At 37.7% G+C, this 23,184-nt stretch overlaps 1 protein-coding gene across 12 annotated transcripts in view; it reads right to left on the bottom strand.

Annotated features, from left to right (window-relative positions):
* The window catches only part of OXR1 (oxidation resistance 1), a 477,189-nt gene that overhangs the window by 86,836 nt on the left and 367,169 nt on the right, over nucleotides 1–23,184 (bottom strand). Inside the window, exon 1 of one of the 12 annotated variants that reach the window (XM_008001337.3) lies at nucleotides 5,456–5,836. The exons of 8 other annotated variants lie outside the window; for them this stretch is intronic. In XM_008001337.3, the coding sequence (XP_007999528.2) occupies nucleotides 5,456–5,654 (199 nt within the window). In that variant the 5' untranslated portion in view covers nucleotides 5,655–5,836. Of the gene's footprint in view, nucleotides 1–4,343; nucleotides 4,369–5,455; nucleotides 5,837–23,184 lie in introns of those variants that run through there. 3 more of the 12 variants (XM_008001340.3, XM_008001342.3, XM_008001341.3) reach the window with 3 other exon arrangements.

Below are 23,184 nucleotides of genomic sequence, written 5' to 3'. Positions count from 1 at the left end.
CCACGTTGGCCAGACTGGTCTCAAACTCCTGACCTCAATGATCCACCTGCCTCGGCCTCTGAAAATGCTGGGATTACAGGCGTGAGCCACCGTGCCCGCCCAACCATCATCTAACTCTTAGCACATCATCTGAGTTGGCAATTTCCAACCTAATATATTTCTAATTTTTCTCACACCCTCATTGGATTTTGCATTTCCAGCTCTGTCATTTTACTAACTTTCTAATTCTAAAGAACCTTCGATGACAATCCATCCTATCCTTTATAATCTAAATTAATTTAATTTTAACACTTTACATGAAAGAATTTCAATTCTCACATTTTTTCCCCCTATCTCAAGGACTATAATTCTTGCAAATACTAAGAAAACACCCAAATAAATTCTGAATCTCTCATTTCTTTCTTTGGCTCAGATTTTTCAAAAGGAAAATAGGATAATAATAGTACTATTTCATCAGGTTTTTATTAGGATTAAACAAAAAACATTTGTTCAGAGCCTGCCCCATTACAGCTATTATTCTTGCTATAGGTTGAGTACCACTTATCTGAAGTGCTGGGGAACAGAAGTGTTTTGGATTTTTTTGAATCTTCCTAAAGGATAGAATGGATTTGGAATATGTGCATTACTGATCGAGCATCCCAAATCCAAAAATCCAAAATGCTCCAAAGAGCATTTCCTTTGAGCATCATGTAGGCCTTCAAAAAGTTTCAGATTTTGGACTTTCTGATTTGGGATGCTCAACCTGTTATTAGTAAAAGTATCATCATCGTCATCATCATTATTACTTCTGTTATTACTAAAAGTGTCATCATCAGCATCATCATCATCCCAGTTATTGAAATAGCCATTACCCCTAATCCAAGCAAGACATGATTTTTTATGCCCCTTAATATTAGATTAGAAACCCTTGTTATATACTCTCATAACATATTTTACTTTCCATGCCCAATACCCAACACAGTTATAAATTCCTTGTCCAATGTCTATTTTTTTCCTAAATAGGATCATTAATGAACCTCAGTACCCTCATCAGTAAAATGAAACTGCTACTATTGACTACCTCATAGGGTTGTTGCTGAGGGTTAACTTGTGCATAAGACACAGCAAGCACTATATGTGTTGCCTATTATAATTACTATTCCATGTCTTGGTTTACATTTTCCATGATTATCAAAAGTAAACCAGTAACAAGAATATCAATTTCAGGCTTCTAAACTCTTCTCCTTCAGTTACATATATTCAGTATATAGGATTTTCTTAATGTAAACCTAAAATGAAATTTCAGTATCAGGGATAATCATTTAAGAAATATTATTATTAAATAGTGTTTCCTTGACATGTCAAAAAGTCATAAAAATGTAGTATGTTCCCACTTAACTTCATTTTTCATCAACTCTATTGATATACACACACATACCAGTAATATATATGCTATGAGGCAGAGCAGTTTTAGGTGCCCAGTTCAACAATTTGCAACTAAGGTCTATGGTTGGTATTACAAGATGTTAATGTCCCATATTCAAAGTTGAAAGAACTGTTGGCTACTGAAGTCAGCACTTCTGCATAGGAGTAGCCATTTTAGTAGAACTGTTCCATCACTGCTTCTACTACTGCTATCCAGCATTGTCATCCTCCCACTAAGGGGCCAAGAAGGACTAAGATGAAAAAGTGAACCCCTGCTTCTATTCCTTCTCACATCCTAACATCAGAGGAGTTACGCATCAAGAAGGGGTGGAGGGGAGTTTGTGAGAGCTAGACCACACCTCTTCTCCACTGCAAACCTAACCTGGAATGGGAACTGAGGTAGAAAGATAAATGGAGTTATAAATTGAATATGAGACTGAAATTTTTAAATAAATGGACCAAGTCTTAAGTAACTGAAAGATACTGTTTTAATTGCTAAAAATAAATGAAAAGAAAATGTAAAAAGGCTGAGTTGTGCTCAAAGAATCCTGTCACCAAGTGGGAAAATGAGGTTGATATAACAGGACAGCTTATGATAAAAAACTATTTCATGTTTATATTACAGTAAGTTGAGAGTCTACACTACTAAAAATTTATCTATATTTATTACAATCTAGTGAAGTGAGTACTTTTAAAGATTATACATTATGAGTTATAGTCATGCCCCTAAACAAGAGCTATACTTAAAGTTCAAACAATTTTTTTAAATCAAAGCATAATGTACCCTTTAATCAGGAACAAGCATTGTATTTTAAGATGTTTCCTTTGTAATTGTTATTAACTAGATCAATGGTGTGATAATGTCCTTAATATGTCTAAGTCTCAACTATGGTTTTCCTGAGGGGGCTATAATGGCGGAGCCAGCAAGCACTAAAAGCTGGTAGGAGCAAAAGCAGCTGCCTTGGAGAGGAGTAAAGGAAGGAGAGACACTAACAGTTCAGTAAGTGGTTTGTTTATAGAAAGCGTAAACTCAGAAACATTGACTAAAGTTTTTTTTGTTTTTTGTTTGTTTGTTTGAGATGGAATCTTACTCTGTTACTCAGGCTGGAGTGCAGTGGTGTGATCTTGGCTCATGGCAACTTCCACCTCCCCGGGTTCAAGCGATTCTCCTGCCTCAGCCTCCTGAGTAGCTGCGATTCCAGGAGTGTGCCACCATGCCCAGCTAATTTTTGTTCTTGTTTTATTTTTGAGATGGAGTCTCATTCTGTGGCCCAGGCTGGAGTACAGTGGGGCCATCTCACTGCAACCTTGCCTCCTGGGTTCAAGCAATTCTCCCACCTCAGCTTCCCTGGTAGCTGGGACTACAGGCACGCTTCACCACGCCTAGCTAATTTTTGTATTTTTAGCAGAGACAGGGTTTCACCACGTTGGCCAGGCTGGTCTCGAACTCCTGACCTCAGGTGATCCACCCGTCAGGGCTTGCCAAAGTGCTGGGATTACCAGCGTGAGGCACCACAACTGGCTGACATTTGACCAAAATTTTATCTGGTCTATCCTTAATCTGTTAATGGTAAAACTATCTTATCAGCATCATTACTGAACATGACTCCCTCCACCCCTTCTTGATGCATAACTCCTCTGATGTTGGGTTGTGAGAAGGAACAGAAACAAGGTTCTACTTTTTCATCCTAGTGGATGAAAGGAGGAGTAAGATCAGTAACAACAAAGGGTTTCCTGGAATGCAGTCAATTTACATGTGTGAAAGTATCTGTAACAAGAAATACTCCTATAATACACAGGACTTTTTAATGAACTGAAGAAAGAATGATAGCAGGAAACTTAAGCAGCTATTAAGAAACTGAAATAAGAATAGTCTCAAGCAGAAAGAGCAGAAGAAATCCTTCAAACAGACTGACAGACACTCATTCTGAAGGACATGAACACAAAGAACAACCCTAGAGCCAAAATCCTCCTGATAAGCAGCTGCAAAGCACAGAATTCTCATTTTAAACAAAGGCTACCTGGAAACACATGAAGACTCATTTATTTTTTCTTGTGTATATACACATTGCCTCTCAAAAGTCGGCTAGTTTTCACTAATTCTGCTCCAAATGAAAAAGCTCTAGAACAGAGGATTTTGAAATCACCAAATTCAACCTCATTTACAAAGGAGAAAATATAGGCCCAAAGACACTAAGTAACTTGTCCAAATTCTTGCAGGAAGTTAATGCTAGGATGCACCTGCCCACATGACTGTGGTCATACTTTGACCTCACAAGGCCTCTCTAATGTGTCAGAGGGATTTGGGGGCACCGTGAATATTAAAGAATATGTAATGAATTCATAAGGCAGCTTCTACAGAAGCGGAATATGTATCACTTCTGAAGCGCCACTTTGAAGGAGGGTGTCAGATATAGCTGTGTGCTCCATATATATAAACACAAAGTACCTGCTGCCCAGTCTGGATTCTCCTCCTGGGCTCAAAGGATCTTCCCGCCCCAGCCTCCTGAGCAGAGTAGCTGGAACTACCGACAAGGGCCACCAAGATACACGTGTTTGGGCATATTTATTAAAACACTAACCATATTCCTTTTTAGTTAAGTTACCCCACATATTTCTGAATTCTCCATCCATCTCAAGGCTGGTCACATATCAACTGTTTTCAATTTCAGGCTACTGAAAGCTCATTTAAAAAAATCCTTGATTCGAACACTTTAAAGTCCCTTTCCTATGCCTGGTCCCATTTTTAAGAGGATTCTGCCTTTGGTTACATTCTGCAGAGCAGAAACAAAAAGTATTCCCCTCCCCTTTTCATTTCTTAATTCCATAAACAGCAATTCTACAGATAAAAAATATTTTACGTAAAGTAAGGAAAATTTATTTAAAAGGGCTATGCTAAAATGAGATTTTAATATTTCTTCAAAGCTTAAATTACATACCTACACACATAGATCAATAGATGTCCTCCCTGTTTTACTGCTTTAAAACAATCTACAGGGCCTGTATTCTCAACACTTGGGAAGGCCCAGGCAGGAGGATCACTTGAGGCCGGGAGTTAAGACCAGCCTGGGCAACACAGCGAGACTCCATCTCTACAAAAATAAAGATAAAATTTAAAATAAAATAAAATGACTGGTAGGATGTGGAGTTATAAACAGATTTTACACTTTGTGCCTATCTTTATTTTGTAAACTCTCTAATGCTCATTTTTCATAACCCTCAAATATTAAAGCAATTAACAAAAATAAAATAAAATAAGACATGGCCAGGATGTCTGCTAACTGTTAAAGGAAGCCAAGGACACTGGAAATTACCCTGTGCCTTATGCTGAAACTGTTCAGCAGCACTTTCAAAAATTCTGTAAGTTATCAATATCATGTCGCTATAAATGACTGTTTTAAAGAATGGCACAAAGACACTGTGGTGAAAAAATTCAACCAACACAACACAAAATAAACAGGAACTGAGAAAGTTTCTAGGTTCTGCTACCACAAGACAACGTGCAGCCGTTCAAAAAGTACACGACGCAAAAAGTCAACTAGCTTCCCATGTTAATGAAGTGTTTCATTTTACAAAGAAGTATCTGGCTTTTTATGTTTCGTTTAGGAAGTGAATCCTAATAGCTGACAAATATCAAAGAAAGACTGACCCAAACCAAAACCAAAACAGGCACAACGCTCTTCAAGAATCCAAGACTGAAAACACCGACGTCATAACTGGTTCAGTCTTCACCTCCCAGTGGGAGGGAAAGAGAGAATGGATCGTACCCTTGAAATACTTGGCGGGGAAAGAAAATGAAGTCTAGGTGGGGAAAGCAGGAAGAGCAGAGCAGGAAGAGCTGGCACGCAGCTCAAAGTCTTCCCTCCCCAGAGCCGAAGGAGTCCTTCCTTCCTCGCCCCCTGCGGCCGCCACCCCAGCCACGTCGCCCGCCCGGTCCCAGGCACACCTGCCAGGGCCGGGCCGCGACCCCCGCCCGGCGCCACGACCACCGCCTCCCCCCAGCCCTCAGCCTAGGTCGTCCGCGCGGGAGGCGAAAGAAGGGTGGGCTCACCAGGTCCCTCCGGGCTAGACGGCGCCGGGGGCCGGTGGGGCGGGGACCCGCACCCGAGGTCCCCCTGGGCGGGCTCCCTCAGGTAATCCTCGAAGCGCACCTGCCGGGCTTCGCCGCCGCCCCCGAACCCCCACAGGCGGTTGGCCGTGCCCCGCAGAAGGCGTCCGCTCTTCTCGGTGAACGTGGTCAGGTAGTCCATGCTGCCGCGGGGCCGGACGCGGAACTGGGGCCCAGGAGGTCGACGGTTTCGGCGGTGGCGGCCACCACTAGCGCGCCCGCCGCCCCATCAGACCTGATCCAGGGGAGGTGGCTCCGCGCGCCTCACAGGAGGCGGAGAGGGGGAGGGGGCGTCCCTCTCTCTGCCCGGGGACAGACCATCGGGAAACCACGCGTCGGGGGAGCAAAAGACGGACAAAAGTTTCTGAAAAGTTTTTCTTGTGGCTTCCAAATGCCAAATGAGGCAGAACTTAGCTTGTCACATGGGTATATTCTTCCTGGAACCGAGGCGGGGTCGGAAAACTGGTGGCTTTTAAGCAAGCCGGACGGGTCCTCTCCGAGCATCCCCCCACCCGCCTGGCGCCAATGGAGCTGGCCTGCCCCGCCCTGCCCCTCCCCGCCCCGTCCGGGCTCCGACCGGACTTTCAGGACTGCAAGGGAACTGGGGTGGACACCCAGCCTCCCGCCAGGTCACAGGAGGCGATAAAAATGGCCCAGGGGAGACATTGCTGGAGTTGCATGGAGTTCGGGAGCCTAGGAAGGGTCTGCAAATAACAGTCAAAAAGTTTGAAGGGTGTGCGTGTTGGCTTGGGGAAAAAAGAGGGTGGAGTGTATCACATAAAACTTGCAGCTTGTATTTACTTTTTTCTTTTTTTTTTAGGACGGCGGAGATACTTTCAACGTAAGATTGCAGTCATAATTACAACATGAATAGTAACAGTTTAAGTTCGTTGTACTAGTATGAACTCATGTTAGTGTTCGACATTCTATGATCCCAGTCCTGTTTAAGCAATGTAATTGAAGACTTTAGTTTGCAGATCTACCTTTCAGGGACAAAGAACCTAGACAGGGAAAGAGCAGTAACTTTTGACAGAAATTTAATACCCCATTTTGCTTCCTGTGAGATCTGGTTATTCTCTTCCTTTCACATCTGTTCGTAGCTCTTGTAGTTTTCCCAGGCATTAAATAAGTAAACCCTCTTTCTTGGAATCACCAATATATTACTATACTGGGGGAAACAAAAGATTTGAATTACTTAGGAAGCTGATGAACTACCCACTCCAACAATAGAGTCCTGAAAATCAGTCTTAAGCTTTTGGCCAAACTACTGAAGATTATCCCTCCTGACACACACACACCCTCTTTTTTTGTTGTTGTTGTTGTTGTTGTTGTTGTTGTCGTTGTTTTAACCAGTTGACAGATCTTTTTTGCATCATCACCATTTTCAGTTTAAATTCTTACTAGGTTGGATAAATGTCACCATTCTAATATCAGCCATCATCATTATACCTGGTGAAAAATACAGCATGTCTGGGCTGCACCCTCACAGTGTCTAATTCGGTGTTTATGGGAAAGGGGCCCAGGAGAATCTGCATATCCAGCAATCCATGTTTTCAGGGTTGTGGCTTGGGAAAGAACTGTTACAGACTTCTACTCTACCTAAGGACCTATTTTGTAGCTGTTGCAATGGATGGAATGTTTGTGCTTTCCCTCAAATTCATTTGTTAAAATCCTAACCCCAGTGTGATGGTATTAGGAGGTGGGGCCTTTGGGAGGTAATTCTTGAGCATAGAGGCCTCATGAATGCGATTAAGTGCCCTTATAAAAAAGGGACCCAGAGAGCTGTCTCCATCTTTCTGCCACATGAGGATACAAAAACACAGCAGTTTGCAAACCAGAAGAAGGTCCTCACCAGAAACTAACCATGCTTGGACCTCTAGCCTCCAGAACTGTGAGAAATAAATGTGTGTTTATAAACCAGTCAGTCAGTCTGTGGTGCTTTATTATAGCATCCAGAACGAGCTAAGACAGCTACTAAGTAGCATTCCATTTGACAAGGAAGCCTTACCATGCACACTACTTCTGAGTTCAATGAAAGAGAGGCTCGGTAAGTTTTAAAAATCAAATTTCAATGAATTAGTCTAATTCTCATTAACAATTTAAATTATTTTTCTAAGATATGTTTTATATCTTCTAAAAATTTACCGGTTTGTTATAAGCATATCCAATTAATGCTTGAGATTTTACCTGATTAGATCTGCACTTTTACGTCCAACATTTGCAGGAACCTTCATTCTACCAGTTCAAATCCAGATTTACAGGTAGTTAACCCATCTGGGTTTTTTTTGTTTTGTTTTTTTTCTGCTTCTATTTTATAGAAGGCTAGAGCTGGTGGAGAAAAATGTGTAACCTTGGTGACTGAATGCCTTACAATCTTTGATTTAAACTCGGCTGGTCGTAATGTCTCTAAACTCCTTTTATTCATATAGTCAGTGTTCTCTTTCATTCTCTATATTTGTTGTCCGAACTGTCATCATTCTCCTGAAGTTACCAAACTCATCACTTGAACATGCTACTTTGCCTTCTACATGACCCAGAAAATCATAGGCCATGAAATATGAACATTCATTTTTCTTTCCTTTTTCTCTTCAATCTACATCAAGTTGCTCTCCCTACCTTGTCTTAGAAGGAGGTCTTTATTCCTGTCCATGCCTTTCTTCCGAAAGTCTAATTATGTTGTCTGTGGCTTGCCAGCTTTATTATTCTTCTCTGTTGCTTTTCACTATATGTCCTTTCCTCTTATCCTTCCATCAGCCACATAAATCACTCTCAGCCTTAAAAAAGGCTTGCTTATATACCATGCCTGCTTTTTCAAGCTACCTTTTGCCTCATTAAAAAAAACCCAAACCTTTATTGATATGTAATTTAAGTACTGTAAAATTCACCTGTTAAAATTATACAGTTCACCTGATAACAATTCAGGGTTATAAAGCTATCATCAAAATGTAATCTTTGAACCTGAACATTTCCATCACCACAAAAACTTTTTACCAATCTGTAGTCACTCCCCAGTCACACTTGCAGCCCTAGGCAACCACTAGTCTATTTCTGCCTCAGTGGATTTGCCTTTTATAGACATTTCATACAATACTTGGTCTTTGGGGTCTGGTTTCTTTCACTTGTTTTGAGGCTTCTTCGTGTTGTAACATGTATTAGTACTTCATTCCTTTTTACTGCCAAATAACATTACATTGTATAAGATATACCACATTTTATCGATCCATTCATCCATTGATGGATATTTGGATTGTTCATACCTTGAGGCTATTATGAATAATGTTGTTAGGAACATCTATGTAATTAAGTTTTTTTGTTGACCTGTTTTCATTTCACATATATACATACAAGTGAAACTGCTGGGTCAAAATGGTGGCTTTCAGTGGGCAAAAAGGTTTAATTTTGATGAAGTCCAAATTATCAATATTTTTATCAGGTCTGTGCTTTGCATTGTATCTAAGAAATCTTTTGACTAATCCAAAGTATGAAGATTAACTATTATGTTTTTTCTATGAGTTTTATTTTATTTAGCTCATTGATCTAATATAGGTCTAATATAGGTCTTTGATCTATTTGGGGTTAATTTTCAGGTTTCGTGTGAGGAAGTGGTCCAAATTCATTTTTTTATGTGTGGCTATCCAGTTGTTCCAGCACCATTTATTGAAAAGATGATTTTTCCCCCATTGTCTTTGCATCTTTATCAAAACTTAATTGACCTTAAATATAAGGTTTTATTTCTGGACTCTGAATTCTACTATTCCTAAACCCATGCCAATACCATGCTATCTTGATTACTGTAGCTTTCTAGTAAGTTTTGGAATTGGGAAGTGTGAGTCTTCCCATTTTGTTCTTCATTTTGAAGATTGTTTTGGCTATTTTGCATCCTTTTCATTCCATATGAATTTTAGGATTACTTTGTCAATTTCTTCAAAGAAAAAAGTCAGTTGTAATTTTGACAGGGATAGCATTAAATCGGTAGATCAGTATGGGAAGTATTGCTATATCGTCCATAAACAAAAGGATGTCTTTCCATTTAGGTAGCTCTTCAATTGCTTTCAGCAGTGTTTTGTGATTTTCATTGTATAAATCTTGTACTTTTTTGTGACATACATTAATACGTGTTTTTTTTTTTGTTGGTATTGTGAATAGATTTTTTTTAGATTGCCATTGCTAGTATACAGAAATAAAATCGATTTTTGAACACTGTTCTTGTATCTTACAACCTTGCTGGACTCACTAATAAATTCTACTCATTGTTAAATGGATTTATTAACATTTTCTCTATATAAGTACATGTTTTCTGTAAATGAAGATGGTTTTGTTTTTTCCCTTCCAATTCAGGTGCCTTTTTTTTCTTGCCCAATTGCCCTGGTTAGAACTTTCAGTACAATATTAAATAGAAGTTGTGAGAGCAGATATCATTTTATTCCTGAATTTGGAGAAAACACATTGAGTCTTTCACAATTAAGTATGATATTATATGTTGGTTTTTTGTAGATGCCCTTACTGTAGTTTAGGAAGGACCATTCAATTCCTAATTTCTTTTATTTTTGTCATAAATGGACGTTAGATTTTGTCAAATGCTTTTTCTGCTTCTGTTGATACAATATTGTGCTTTTTGTTCTTTATCCTGTTAATATAGTGTTTACATTAATTAATATTTGTATATTAAATGAACCTTGCCTTCCTTAGATAACCTTCAGAATGTATAATACGATGCTTGATTTGGTTTGTTGGTAATCTGTTGATGATTTTTTGTCTATATTCATAATAGATATTATATTGTTTTATACTTTTCTTCCCTTGTGATATCCTTGTCTTGCTTTGGTATTTGGGTAATACTGGCCATCCTTTTCTAATTATTTGGAAGAGTTTCTGAAGGATTGTTACTAATCATTCTTTAAGTGTTTAATAGAATTCACCATTGAAGCCATCTGGCCCTAGGCTTTTCTTTCTGGTAATATTTTAAATTACTATAATCATTTACCTCATATGTATGTGTGTGTGTGTGTGTGTGTGTGTGTATATATATATATATTAGATTTTCTATTTCTCCTTGTGTCAGTTTTGGTAGCTTTGTCTTTCTAGGAATTTGTCCATTTAATGTAAGTCATCTAATTTGTTGTTCATAGTATTCCTTTTAATCCTGTTCATTTCTCTGATTTATATTAATATCAGCTCTTTTACTCCTAATTTTAGTAATTTGAGTCATCTCTGTTTTTTTCTTGCTCATTCTAAATCTTTGTCAATTTTGTTGTTCCTTGCAGAGAGCCAACTTGAGGTTTCATTAATGAGGTTTCTCTAATGTTTTTCTATTTACTATTTCATTAATACCCATGCTAATCTTTATAATTTCCTTCTTTCTATTTGTTTTGTGTTTAGTATCTTCTATTCCCACCTCCAACCTCCCTAGTTTCATAAGGCAGAAGGTTAGGCTATTGATTTGAAATCTTCTTTTTTTATAATATAGGTTTTTACAGCTACATGCCTCATTAGTTCTGTCCCACAAATTTTGTTATATTGTACTTTAGTTTTTATTTATCTCAGAGTAATTTTCCTTATGAATTATCATTTGACTCATTGGCTATTTAGGAGTATGTTGTTTAATTTCCACACATTTGTGAATTTTCCAAATTTCTTGTGTTTTTCTTTTTTTTTTTTTTTTTTTTTTTTTTTTTGAGGCGGAGTGTAGCTCTGTCGCCCAGGCTGGAGTGCAGTGGCCGGATCTCAGCTCACTGCAAGCTCCGCTTCCCGGGTTCACGCCATTCTCCGGCCTCAGCCTCCCGAGTAGCTGGGACTACAGGCGCCCGCCACCTCGCCCGGCTGGTTTTTTGTATTTTTTAGTAGAGACGGGGTTTCACCGTGTGAACCAGGATGGTCTCGATCTCCTGACCTCGTGATCCGCCCGTCTCGGCCTCCCAAAGTGCTGGGATTACAGGCTTGAGCCACCGCGCCCGGCCCTTTCTTGTGTTTTTCTGACTTCTAACTTAATTTTACTGTAGTTCGAGAACATACTTGGTATGATTCCCCCATCCTTTCAAAATCATTGAGTCTTTTTAATGGCCTAGTTTATAGTCTATCCTGGATAATATTCCATTTTCCCTCATTTTTAAGCCTTCCATTCATCACTGAATTTCTTGAAAATCCATATTTGCTGCCTCTCTTAAGCTCCTACCCAAGCTCACTATCATCAAATTCTCATCCATTCATTCAGCTTTAGTAAATGCCTACTCAGCACTAAGATAGAGAGTCCCTATTTCTATGGCACTTTCAAGCTGATGGTATACTCCCAAAGATCACCAGTGCCAGCACAAGATGTTTTTGTGTAATTAGAAAGAGATACCCCTGCAAATAGACACATTACAAAAAAGGCATCTCTAATCCAAAAATGAAATTAAGAAAATAATTCCATTTATAGTAGCATCAAAAAGACAAAAATACTTAGAAATAAATCTATCCAAGGAGGAGCAAGACATATACTGAAAAATACAAAACATAATTGAAAGAAGTTAAAGAAAATCTAAATAAATGGAAAGACATCCCATATACATGGACTAGAAAACTTAATATTGTTAAAATAGCAATTCAGAAATCAATATACAGATGTAATACATTCCCTATCAAAATTCCCCTGCTTTATTTACAGATATGGAAAATCCCATCCTCAAATTCATATAGAACTGCAAGGAGCCCCAAAGAGCCAAAACAATTTAAAAAGAAAAACAGAGTTGGGGGACTCATACTTCCCAATTTCAAAACTTTCTTCAAAGCTACAGTAATCAAAAACCATAGTACAGGTGTAAGAATACATGTACACATCAATAAAACAGAATTTAGGGTTCATAAGTAAACACATACATTTAGGGAAAACAAACCAATTTTCAAAAATGATGCCAAGGCCATTTAATGGGGAAAAATAGTGGCTTCAACAAATGGTGCAGTAACAACTCCATACTCACATACAAAAGAATGAGATTAGACCCTTACCTCACACCGTAGACAGAAATGAACTCAGAATGGATTAAAGACGTAAGTGTATGACTTAAAACTATTAAATTCCTAGAAGAAAACATAGGGTAAATCTTTGTGATCTTGAAATTGGCAGTGGACTCAGAGATTACATCAAAGGCATAAACAACAAAACTAATTTGCCTCATTACTAATATGAGGAATGCAAATACCTGCCAATAAATACCATTGTCTTCTATCAGGATGGTGAAGATCAAAAAGTTTAAAACCATTTTGGTAACAGCAGGTGGAAACTACCACTTTCATATATTACTAGTAGGGGAGCGAAGAATGGTACTACCATTTTGCAGGATCATCAAAGAGAGGGTCATTTTGCAGGATCTATCAACATTTTTAAAGCATACTCCTTTTGATTCAGTATCCTGACTTCTTGATATTTATCCTATTGATGTATGAAATGATGCAGTTTTCTATTTGTAATAGCAAAATGTTGAAAATAACCTAAGTGGTTACTAATAAAGAAATGATTAAATAAAATATGATATGTCCATATAATGGAATATTATTCAGCCATTAAAAATAATTACACAGTTCCTGGTATAACTGATTATGAAAGAATCTTGAAAAAAGTATTTTTAGGGGGGGAAGCAAGATACAGAACACCACATGTGGTATGCTTCAATTTTTGAAAACAATGTAAAGTATATGTAGTTATCCACATACAAATAAAACATTTCTGTTAGTATATATAAGAACCTAGTAATGGTGGTTGCCTTCTGAGAAAAGAAGTGGGTGGCTTAGGGCGTGATGAGAGAGAACCTTAATTTTCACTGTGTGTATAATATGCATGTATCGCCTATTCAAAAATGATTATTTAAGTTAAAAATGACCTGTTTTCCATAAGCCCATTCTATCTTCTAGGAGCTTGCTAGACTGTCCACTGTCAATTTAACTGTCATTCAGCTCCTATGAAAGGCATTTGAGATAGACTGCATTTCTCAATCATCAGTAAGAAAAATGTGATCTTTCTTAAGTCGTCTAAAAGTTATAGGCGTATCAAGTTAGGTCATCTGCAGTCAGTATACCTAAGGCATGTCTCATCATTAAGAACATGGGTCCTGAGTCTAACTTCAGATGCTGGCTTTGCCACTTACTAGCAGCGTAATGGGAAAGTAACTGACTTAGCCTCTCTCTCCCTCAGGTTCCTTACCTGTAAAATAGAGATAATATAGAGATGTCGGGAAGATTTAATAACATAGTGCAAGCAATATGCCTACAAGAGTGCCTGTAAAACATTAAGCCTTGGTAAATGTGAGGTATAATACTTCCTATAAAATACCTTATCAAGTTATACCATTAGTGTTATATTCTGAATTTTATTGAAGTTCAATGCAAGAAACAATTGTGTGAGGAACTGACATTGAAGACATTATTCATTATGTTGTTATTTAGTGTATATAATTAAAAATATTTTTGACAGATACTTAGAATTTTATGTCAGGAAAAATCCTTGTGAAGACAGTACAGGCATTCATTAACCAGATAATACATGTTATCATCTTGTCTTAAGTTTCAAATACAATGACCATCTATTTTTTTTTTTTTCCAAAAAAGTAGAACTACCTTGCCATTTCCTTTGCTTAGTAATTTCTGGTCTCATTGAAATTATTATTTTTTACTAGATGTTTAAATTAAAAGGACAATATATAACTGGATACATGTATATGGGAAAACAAAACTATAGTGTAGAAGGCTATATAATAGTAAATTTCTTATGTCCTTCCCGAATCAACCTCTACAGCTTTGTGTATATCCTTCTGGAAATTTTGTATGCATATATTTACATAGGTTTACTATGTGTATATATGCGTGTGTGTTTCTTTAAAAAAAAAAAACCTCACACAAATGGGAACATATTGTGTCCACAATTTTGTTGTTGTTGTTGTTTTCTTGTTTGAAATAGGGTCTTATTCTATTGTCCAGGCTGGCATGCAGTGGTGCGATCAGGGCTTATTGCATCCTCGACCTCCTGGGATCAATCCATCCTCCTGCCTCAGGCTCCTAAGTACTTGGGACTATAGGCGCATGCTACCACACCCAGCTAATTATTGTAGTTTTTGTAGAGACAGGGTTTTGCCGTGTTGCCCAGCCTGGTCTTGAACTCCTGGGCTCAAACAATCTGCATGCCTCTACTTCCCAAAATGCTGTGATTACAGGTGTGAGCCAAGGCGCCTGGCCCATGTTCACAGTTTTACACAAATATTTTCACTTCCCTTTGTCTTACACACTTTTCTATATCAATTTCTATTAGTTCTCCTTCATTCTTTTTAGTTTCTGAGTTCAATTTATTATTATCTGTTGAAAAAGCCTTTTGTTGTTAGTTGCTAGAATATTTAATTTAATTACATCACATTTACTTACAAAAAACATGTAAGAGCTAAAAACTCACTGGAAAGCACACTGTTAATAAGTTGGAAACCTGTGCACTACTGTATGTAGATTATTTAAACCACTCCCCAAAATGCTTTAAGAAATTCTGCCCTCCCGGGCACTATTCCTTAAAGGAAACATTGTTCTTTTAATTGTGGAATCTTAAATAGAAAAATTTCAAGTAAGACAATGATTTCTAAAAATATGAAGAAAAATGACATGAAAACTAGGAAAATGGCTCTGATTTTATATTTTTATACTAAAAGAATATCATCAGTAACCTAAAAATAATTAGAAACAGATTAACAAGAACATTTGTTTGTAATGTTTATATTTTCTTAATTGTTAGATGAATTAAATGATTCCTATTTTAAGGGGACTATTCTTTGATTGCTTGTTTACATTGGCTAATGACTGAAGTTTTGTTTAATGTTCAGTCTTCTCAATCTTTTCATTCCTGCCCCAGCTCCCATCTCTGTCAGTCATCCTATATACCAAACTCTCTGAATTCAATCTCACTTCTTTATCTTTTTCTGAAGATGACATCAAATGGTTTTTCTACTAACAACCATTCCCTGGCATAGTTCCTGGCTCACTAAAACTATTATGAGTAGCCATAACATTGTGTTCGTTACTCTTTGAAAATACTTTTTAACACAGATAAAATTATTGAACTTTAGGAAATAAAAGAAGCAGAACTGTAACATCCTGAGAAAACACAGAGACACTGAAGTATATGAGCACGATGCATCTGCAAATCTTTAAGCAAAATGGTAAAAGTGAGACCTGTGTTCTCATTATAAGGCTAGCTATATTAATAAACTCAGAAAATAACAACTGGTCTTAAAAGAACAAAATGAAAAAATTATTTTCTCCAGTAACAAGTTATATCTACCTGTCAGCTATTTCATAAGATAGAAATGTTAGGGTTGGGCATGGTAGCTCACACCCATAATCTAAGCATGTTGAGAGGCCGAGGCCAGAGGATCGCTCGAGGCCAGAAGTCAGCACTCAAATTTCTGATATGATAAGCAAAACCACTGATGGAATCAATAAAGCAGACTGACACTGACACTAAACTAAGCAAAGAGATTTTGTAAGTTTAGAAAATAAGGTGTGAATCTGTTATACAATCACTATATCTGCATCTGCCAGTAAATCTAAAGCTTAACTTCATAGACAAATTTGCTACCCTTAAAATTGACTCTTTTTTTATTTAAAGCATTTGTGTGTTTTTCACCACTAAAATGGTTTATGCTAGCACTCAAATTCCTTATCATATATGAGACTTCCACCTGTGTTCCAAATGACCACAAAGAGGAAGAATGTGGGTTATTGTTTGAATATAACCATGATCACAGCATTGAAGAGTATACGATAGAGATTTAATATGGCCTTTCAATAGAGTGGGGACAGTCTAATATTAATTTTCTAAAAAGTCCCCCTCTAGGAGATATCAACCTTGGACATATAATAATTACAAACCCTACTAAAAACCGAGTAATTTTTTCTCAATTCTGAAAATTGTCCAAAAGGTGTTAACTCCCTCACTCGTCAGAAAAACACTGCATGGCAGTCAAGCCAAACAAGGACTCAGCAATATCATTGTTAACAATTATAATTGAAACTTAGGTCACAATAACTCACATCAATTTACCATAGAATTATTCCCGTTCTATTTTTAATCCTATTGAAGACTGTAATTACAATGATATAATTACAGCCCCCAAATACTCCATACCTGGAATGTGGCAGCTTCTGGAGCTTTTGGATCAGTTTCACTCAGCTCATTGGACAAGCGCCAATTGGTATTACCAGTGGTGCCTAAAGTTCTGAAAACTGAAGAAAGCTTTAAAAACCTTGAGGAACAAGAGCTCATCAGGATCTCCAAAGAGTAATTTTACATCATGAAGACAAATATTCTCATTTTCTTTCTTCTGCAGATTTCTTTTTCTGCCTGCACTTTCTTTGAGGTTGCAGTAGAGAGTGTGTGTCTACAGAAGGTACTGTATGCATAGCTATGAGGAGGTCTTACTCTCTGTCTTTTTATGTTTCTGGGCCCTTCTTCTCTACCCTTGTTCTTCCTCTTGTCCTCTCTTAATTCTATGATGGGTCTTCACATGTTGTTGTACCTTCTCATGTTACCTGAATAGAATTTTGATACTTAATCTGAAAAGCTGATAAGTGAAAACATTTGTTTTGTGGTATATTAAGTACTTTATTCAAATTATTAATTTCACATATTTTAAAGTTATATAGCTTTTAGCTAAATTTTTGGATAATTTCCCTATCTTTGCTTTTATTAAAGATAATAGGGCCAAGCACGGTGGCTCATGCTTGTAATCCCAGCACTTGGGGAGTCCGAGGTGAGCAGATCACCCTGAGATCAGGAGTTCGGACCAGCTTGGCCAACATGGCGAAAACCCATCTCTACTAAAAATTACAAAAATTAGTCAGGCTTGGTGGTGTGCACCTGTAATCCCAGCTACTCGGGAGGCTAAGGCAGGAGAATCGTTTGAACTCAGGAGGCGGAGGTTGCAGTGAGCCAAGATCACACCACTGCACTCTAGCCTGGGAGACAGAGTGAGACTGTCTCAAAAAAAAAAAAAAAAAAAAAAAAAAAAAGATAATAGAGAAAAAAGAAGATGAACAGGCAAAATAATTTAAATCTGTTGCTAGCCAGTTTCCAGCTTTAACCTGTAACCAGCAGCTAGGTAGTTTATTTCTTTTTATATTTATTTATTTTCCTTCCCTTCTGTTAGGGGAAAGTCTGAACCTGGGGCTGTGTCAATACAAGACAATGAAAAGAGAGCCTACCTACAAGTTCATCCATCTCAGGGAAAGTGCTGGGCAGCAATGACAATTTCTATCAACTGTTCAATTGTTTCAGCCATGATGCATGAACAGCAAACTCCTGAGTGCTGTACCTGATGTTTGAAAGGAGTAGAACTTATTCCTCTTCTCAAAGTAGATGGGAGTTCTCCCCACCTCCCCATACCAAACACAATTTGGGGAAGATGCTAATAACCCCATGTAAATCAGCCCAAAGGCAGTCAGCATATAGGAAGAGAAACTCAAACCTGGATGGTCAATCTTTAAATGATCCAGCACTGACTAGACAGGTTTAATTTTCAAACAGAATCATGCACCAGTCATTTTCTCCTGTTGCAGATCTACTCTAAATTCTCAAGTCTTCCTAGAGAGCAGCAGACACAGCAATATAACCAGATTCAAAATGCAAATCCGTGCTGCCCTAACAGGCTTTAAGGAAAGTTGGATCATTTCTAACTGCCTCTCAAGAGAGAAGCAGGGCATGCCCAGGCACTTCAGCCCCACCTACTATCCAGAGACTCATATGGGTGCCAAGCTGGCTATACAGCCACCACCACCAGTAGAATTTATCAAATGCATTGAACAAGGACTGGTTGGCAGCCACTTTGTACCTACCCTACTGGTTTTCTAGGAGTCAGGAAGGAAGGGGTGGGGATAAGATTCTTAAAATATACAGAGACATCAACAACATTGTTAGGCCGTCAGATTGAGCGGGTTCTGCTAACACACTGCATGATATGTAAGCACATGCACTTATATTTCCTCATTAGAGCCTATACATTATGTAGTAAAATGCAATCTCCCAGCTTCTACTTTACCCCCTCTTTAATCGGTCTCCAACACTGCAGCCAGGGTAATCTTACATCCACCAATCTAAGTATTGCCTTTTCTCCGCTTTAAAAAGCACTCCTTGTTCACAGCAGCAGCTGCCTGTTGATAATGAGAATCAGCTGTGGAACTTTTTCAAAAATTAAAATTCTCCAACTATACGCAGAGATTCTGGTTCCATGGCTATAGGATGGGAAACTCAGGAACCTAAATTTTTAAATTATGAGCCATGTTTGTGACCTGCTACTTTATAGTTCTTCCAAATGCTTTTTGCATATTTAGTTCATGTGAGTCACACACTGACTTCTGAAAAAGGTCCATGAGATTAGATCTGGCAACCACCGAGCAGTGATGTATGTGTTTCACACATGTGTGCAAAGAACAGGCGCTGTTTAAAACTGCCAGTGTTTTACACTCCAGGTGCCTCGGCCTCTGCCTCAGCAGCTAAGGATATGACGTGCACAGGATGGTACAGCTACAAGATGGTGGAGCCTCTATCAGTCTGGATCCCTAAGTAACCATATGGATCAGAAGTCCTGCTTCCAAAACCACCCAAAATTGGATACGTAAGATGAACATGAAATGCATCAAGAAATACACACCTATTTCAGCAAGTCCCTTAGGTTTAGGGGTTCATTTGGCATCACAGCATAAGCTTAGCTTATTTTGACTGATAGGAGGTTTTGCAAATGATTAAGTTACATTTTTAATGATATATTAATATGCTAAAGACCACCTGATTTGTTAATGATTTTGCTTTTCAAGTGTCTTTTGCCATGTCTATATTCTGAAAAGTATTCTGAGATTGCAAAACTATTCATTTACCTTTTGCGTATGTGAACAAGTATTTTCTTAATACAACCAGAAGAAAACCAACAAACAACAAAAGCAAAATGGGGAGAATGTGGAGTTGCTAAAGCTACACAGAATCTGTCAATCATTTATACTCCCAGTTTAAAAAATTGGTTTCCTATCAGCCTTATCCTCTCAATAAATATCTTTATAATCAGAAAATGTAAATTTGAACTTGTAAAACACATGTAGGCTCATAAAATGCCATTTTTATGTTTTACATATTGTTCTCCCATAAAAGTACACCAGAAAATGGTTGAAAAGAATTACTTTAAGAGCTACAAAGAATACATCTCAATTGTCTTTCACACAATAACCTTAACATACTAATAGCAACCTTAACCATAAGACATGAGCAGGGCCTTGGTGTTTATCTAGTCAGGCCTTTCATTGTTATAGATTGGGTCACCAAAGCCTAGAGAGGTCAAGTGTATCTCTCAAGGTCACACCCTGGGAAAAGAACAGAGCCAGAACGCAGGGTTTGCCCATGGGAAATGCTGCCACATGACGTTTCCCTCCATCTTTTACTCAAGCAATTAACTGTTACTCTCTCAATTCACCCAAATATTCAGTTAAAGTGGCATGATGTCCCACAAAGGGTTTCTGGCTGTGAAAGCTAGGTCAAACTATTGACTTATTTATTTATTGAGATGTAGCTTTCTCATCTGTAAAACAAGAGCAAATAGTACCTAACCTGGAGCTCTTCTATGATTAGAAAGGACACGATGTATGTACAGTGTTAGGCCCATTATTCTTTGGCTGTAAATAAAAAAAAAAAAAATTATATTGATTCCCTTCAGAATTTCAGCCTATTCTAGACCAGGGAACAGCAAACTATGACCCATGAACCAAATCTGACCTGCCACCTGTTTTTATAAAATCAGTTTGATTTGAACACAGCCATGCCCATTCATTTATGTATTGTCTGTGGCTGCTTTGGGACTATACCAGTAGAGCTGACTAGTGTGACAGATACTTTATGGTCCAAAAAGCCTAAAATATTTGCTCCCTGGCCCTTTTCAGAAAAATGCTGTTGGACTATATTCTAAACTGCTGAGATCATTTTGATTCTTTCACCCACAGTGTCATTCGGTATCCCTAATTACTGAGTCAACCACAAATTTGCCTCTGTTAAGGTTGATCATAAAAATATGTAATGAGACATGAGAAAGGAAAGTCACAAGACACAGTTCAACTGACACCTTCAAGGATGACAATGACTACCACTCATGGAGCACATTAATCTAAAGAAGTATGAATCCACTAAATGCTACCATGACCCAGAACTCATTTATCAACAATGCCACATATTAGTTAAACATCTTTCTAATACGCAGAAGATGAGGTACAGACTCCAGTGATCACTGCTTTCCCCTCTGAAATGGTTTCAAGTCTATGATGTTTCTATATCCTTCAACTCCATTTCAACAGCATTTTAAAAAACTCGGGCTATTAACCTAACTACAGTTTTCTGGCAGACCTCTCATTATTCAGCTACAGAATGGCTAGCTGTCACCAAATGTGATTCTTCTTTTTTCTGGGCACATAGTGACCCTATATTTCCCAGATTCCTTTTTGGGCAGCAGTGCTCAAGTGATTATTTTTTAGCCAATGGAAGGACTGCAAAAAAGATGTGTGCTACTTCCAGGCCTGGCCAAAGAGAGTCTCCACTGGTGATCTCCATGCTCTTTTCTTTTCACACACTTGTAGCGGATGAACATGGTGACTTGAGAAGCCATTTATTAAATATGACAGAGCCTTTAGAGAGAAGGTACCTGGGTCCTTGAACCCACCCTTAGTGAAGAACCGCCACCACCACCCAAGAACTCTAAATGTAGACTCAAACAAGAATAAACTTCTCTTGTATTTAAGTCATTTTATATATTTTTAAGTTTGTTACAGAAGGAAGTATAATTGTAAAAAATATACTATGAGTCCTGGGTTACTACCAAAGTATTTGTGACCACATAGGAAAATATTCTGGTTTTCTGGACCAAGAGGTTTCAATTCATGTAAAGTAGATGTGGGTGTTCTTTCACTGTATCCCTGTGTGCCTTAGCCTATAAATTTCTATTGTACAGTATTTGTTTTGTACTTTCTTGTAGCTCATTCTTTTTAATTGAGAAAAATAAAGCAAAACTGTGGCCAAGTGTAGTTGTGCACACCTGTCATCACAGCTACTTGGGACACTGAGCTGGGAGGATCTCTTGAGCCAAGGAGTTCAAGCCTAGCCAGGGCAATATGGCAAGACCCCATCTCTTTAAAAAAACAAAACAAAACAAAACAAAACAAAAGCTAAATAGGCATTAAACTTACTCTATCTTTTAATAACTGTTAAACAACATGAGCCTCACCCACCCATCTTGTTCTCCTTTATTGTAGGACTTTCCTTTTCACTAGTTAGTTTTTTTAGTGTTTGTATAATCTCACTCTATGTGTTGGCCTGATACTCTTTCACAGTTTTATGCCAGTATTTGTTTGTTTGTTTGTTTTTTGTCCCTGGTAATATGTTCCTCTTTTGTTTCTTCTAAGAACTAAGCTCAGAAGACAGCTTGCCAAATCACACTGGTATCTCCCCATTTTTCCTTTCTTATTAAGATTACTCATGACTTTGTTTGCCAGAGTTTGATTTTTTGGGTATGCTACCAATACTCAATTAAGAAACCCTATTCTACTAGATGTTGAGAAAGATTCAGCACTCCCACAACCACCTCATGCCTCTGGCAACTTTTATAGTCTGTTTGTAAAAAGCCTTATTTCATCCCGTATCTAGATACAGTATTCAATATTCTTTAACACTTGTACTTTAGTATGCTGCACATGGAGATAACATGCTTCTATTGATCCTGATGCTTCTCCATCTCATTTACAGAGAAGATGCAGGGCAGGCTGTTGCCACTCCCTGACATATCTTTCTGGGCTTGCTCTTTCAGCCCCACGTTTTCATTTACTAGCTTCAAAAGCTATGAGGTCCCATTCAAGACATCCTACTCTCTAAAGCCCTCTTTATACCAGTATGACTTAGCTTCAATTGACACAGAAAAATCTGGGACAGAAAGATGTGATTGTAAGCTTATACGGCAAAAAGAAGACGACAGCTCTGGGCAAAAAAGTTTGTGGCTAACAGAATGATGTTTCTTTAGCTAGCAAATTTGTATGTTGTAAATCTCATTAGCATGATTGGATGTATTTGATAACTTGTAGAGTTATACTACCATCTATGTAGATGCTTTCTTAAAATTTTAGTTAAAAAATATGGAAGTGAGTTTTACCTCAGTGAATTTCTACAACATGCATATTAGCTTGCCATAAATAAATGAAGTAAATTTACTTTATAGTATACACATTTTCTAGTTTGATTTTGGAACTAGTAAAAAGCATGCTGTGTATTCTTTCAAGTATTGTGATCAAACATAGGGTGTATTTGTTAAAAACAAAGTTGTAACTATTTTTGCAAGAATTTGAACAATGAATCACTGGCACAATTTGAATTTCAAAAATTTTAATTTGTCTTTCTCAGATGTAATTTAAATGTAATCAGTTTAGGGTGTTTCTAAAAATTGATTTGTAAAGAAATAAATGTTATTTTTATGCTATCAAAGTTACTTCCCAAAGATTACATGTTATTTACACTTTAAATATATATGTACTTACTTCTATTATTATTAAATAGAGGATTCCTCTGCCATTCTCACTACTTTCTCCTCAAAAGAAGAGACCATATGTTTTAGATAAAATAAAAAGAACGCTATAAAGAGGTCTGC

The sequence above is a fragment of the Chlorocebus sabaeus genome, chromosome 8, assembly GCF_047675955.1.
Source record: "Chlorocebus sabaeus isolate Y175 chromosome 8, mChlSab1.0.hap1, whole genome shotgun sequence".
NCBI classification, from domain to species: domain Eukaryota; kingdom Metazoa; phylum Chordata; class Mammalia; order Primates; family Cercopithecidae; genus Chlorocebus; species Chlorocebus sabaeus.
Note: the sequence above shows the minus strand (reverse complement) of the source record. Positions and strands in the feature narration are given on the sequence as shown.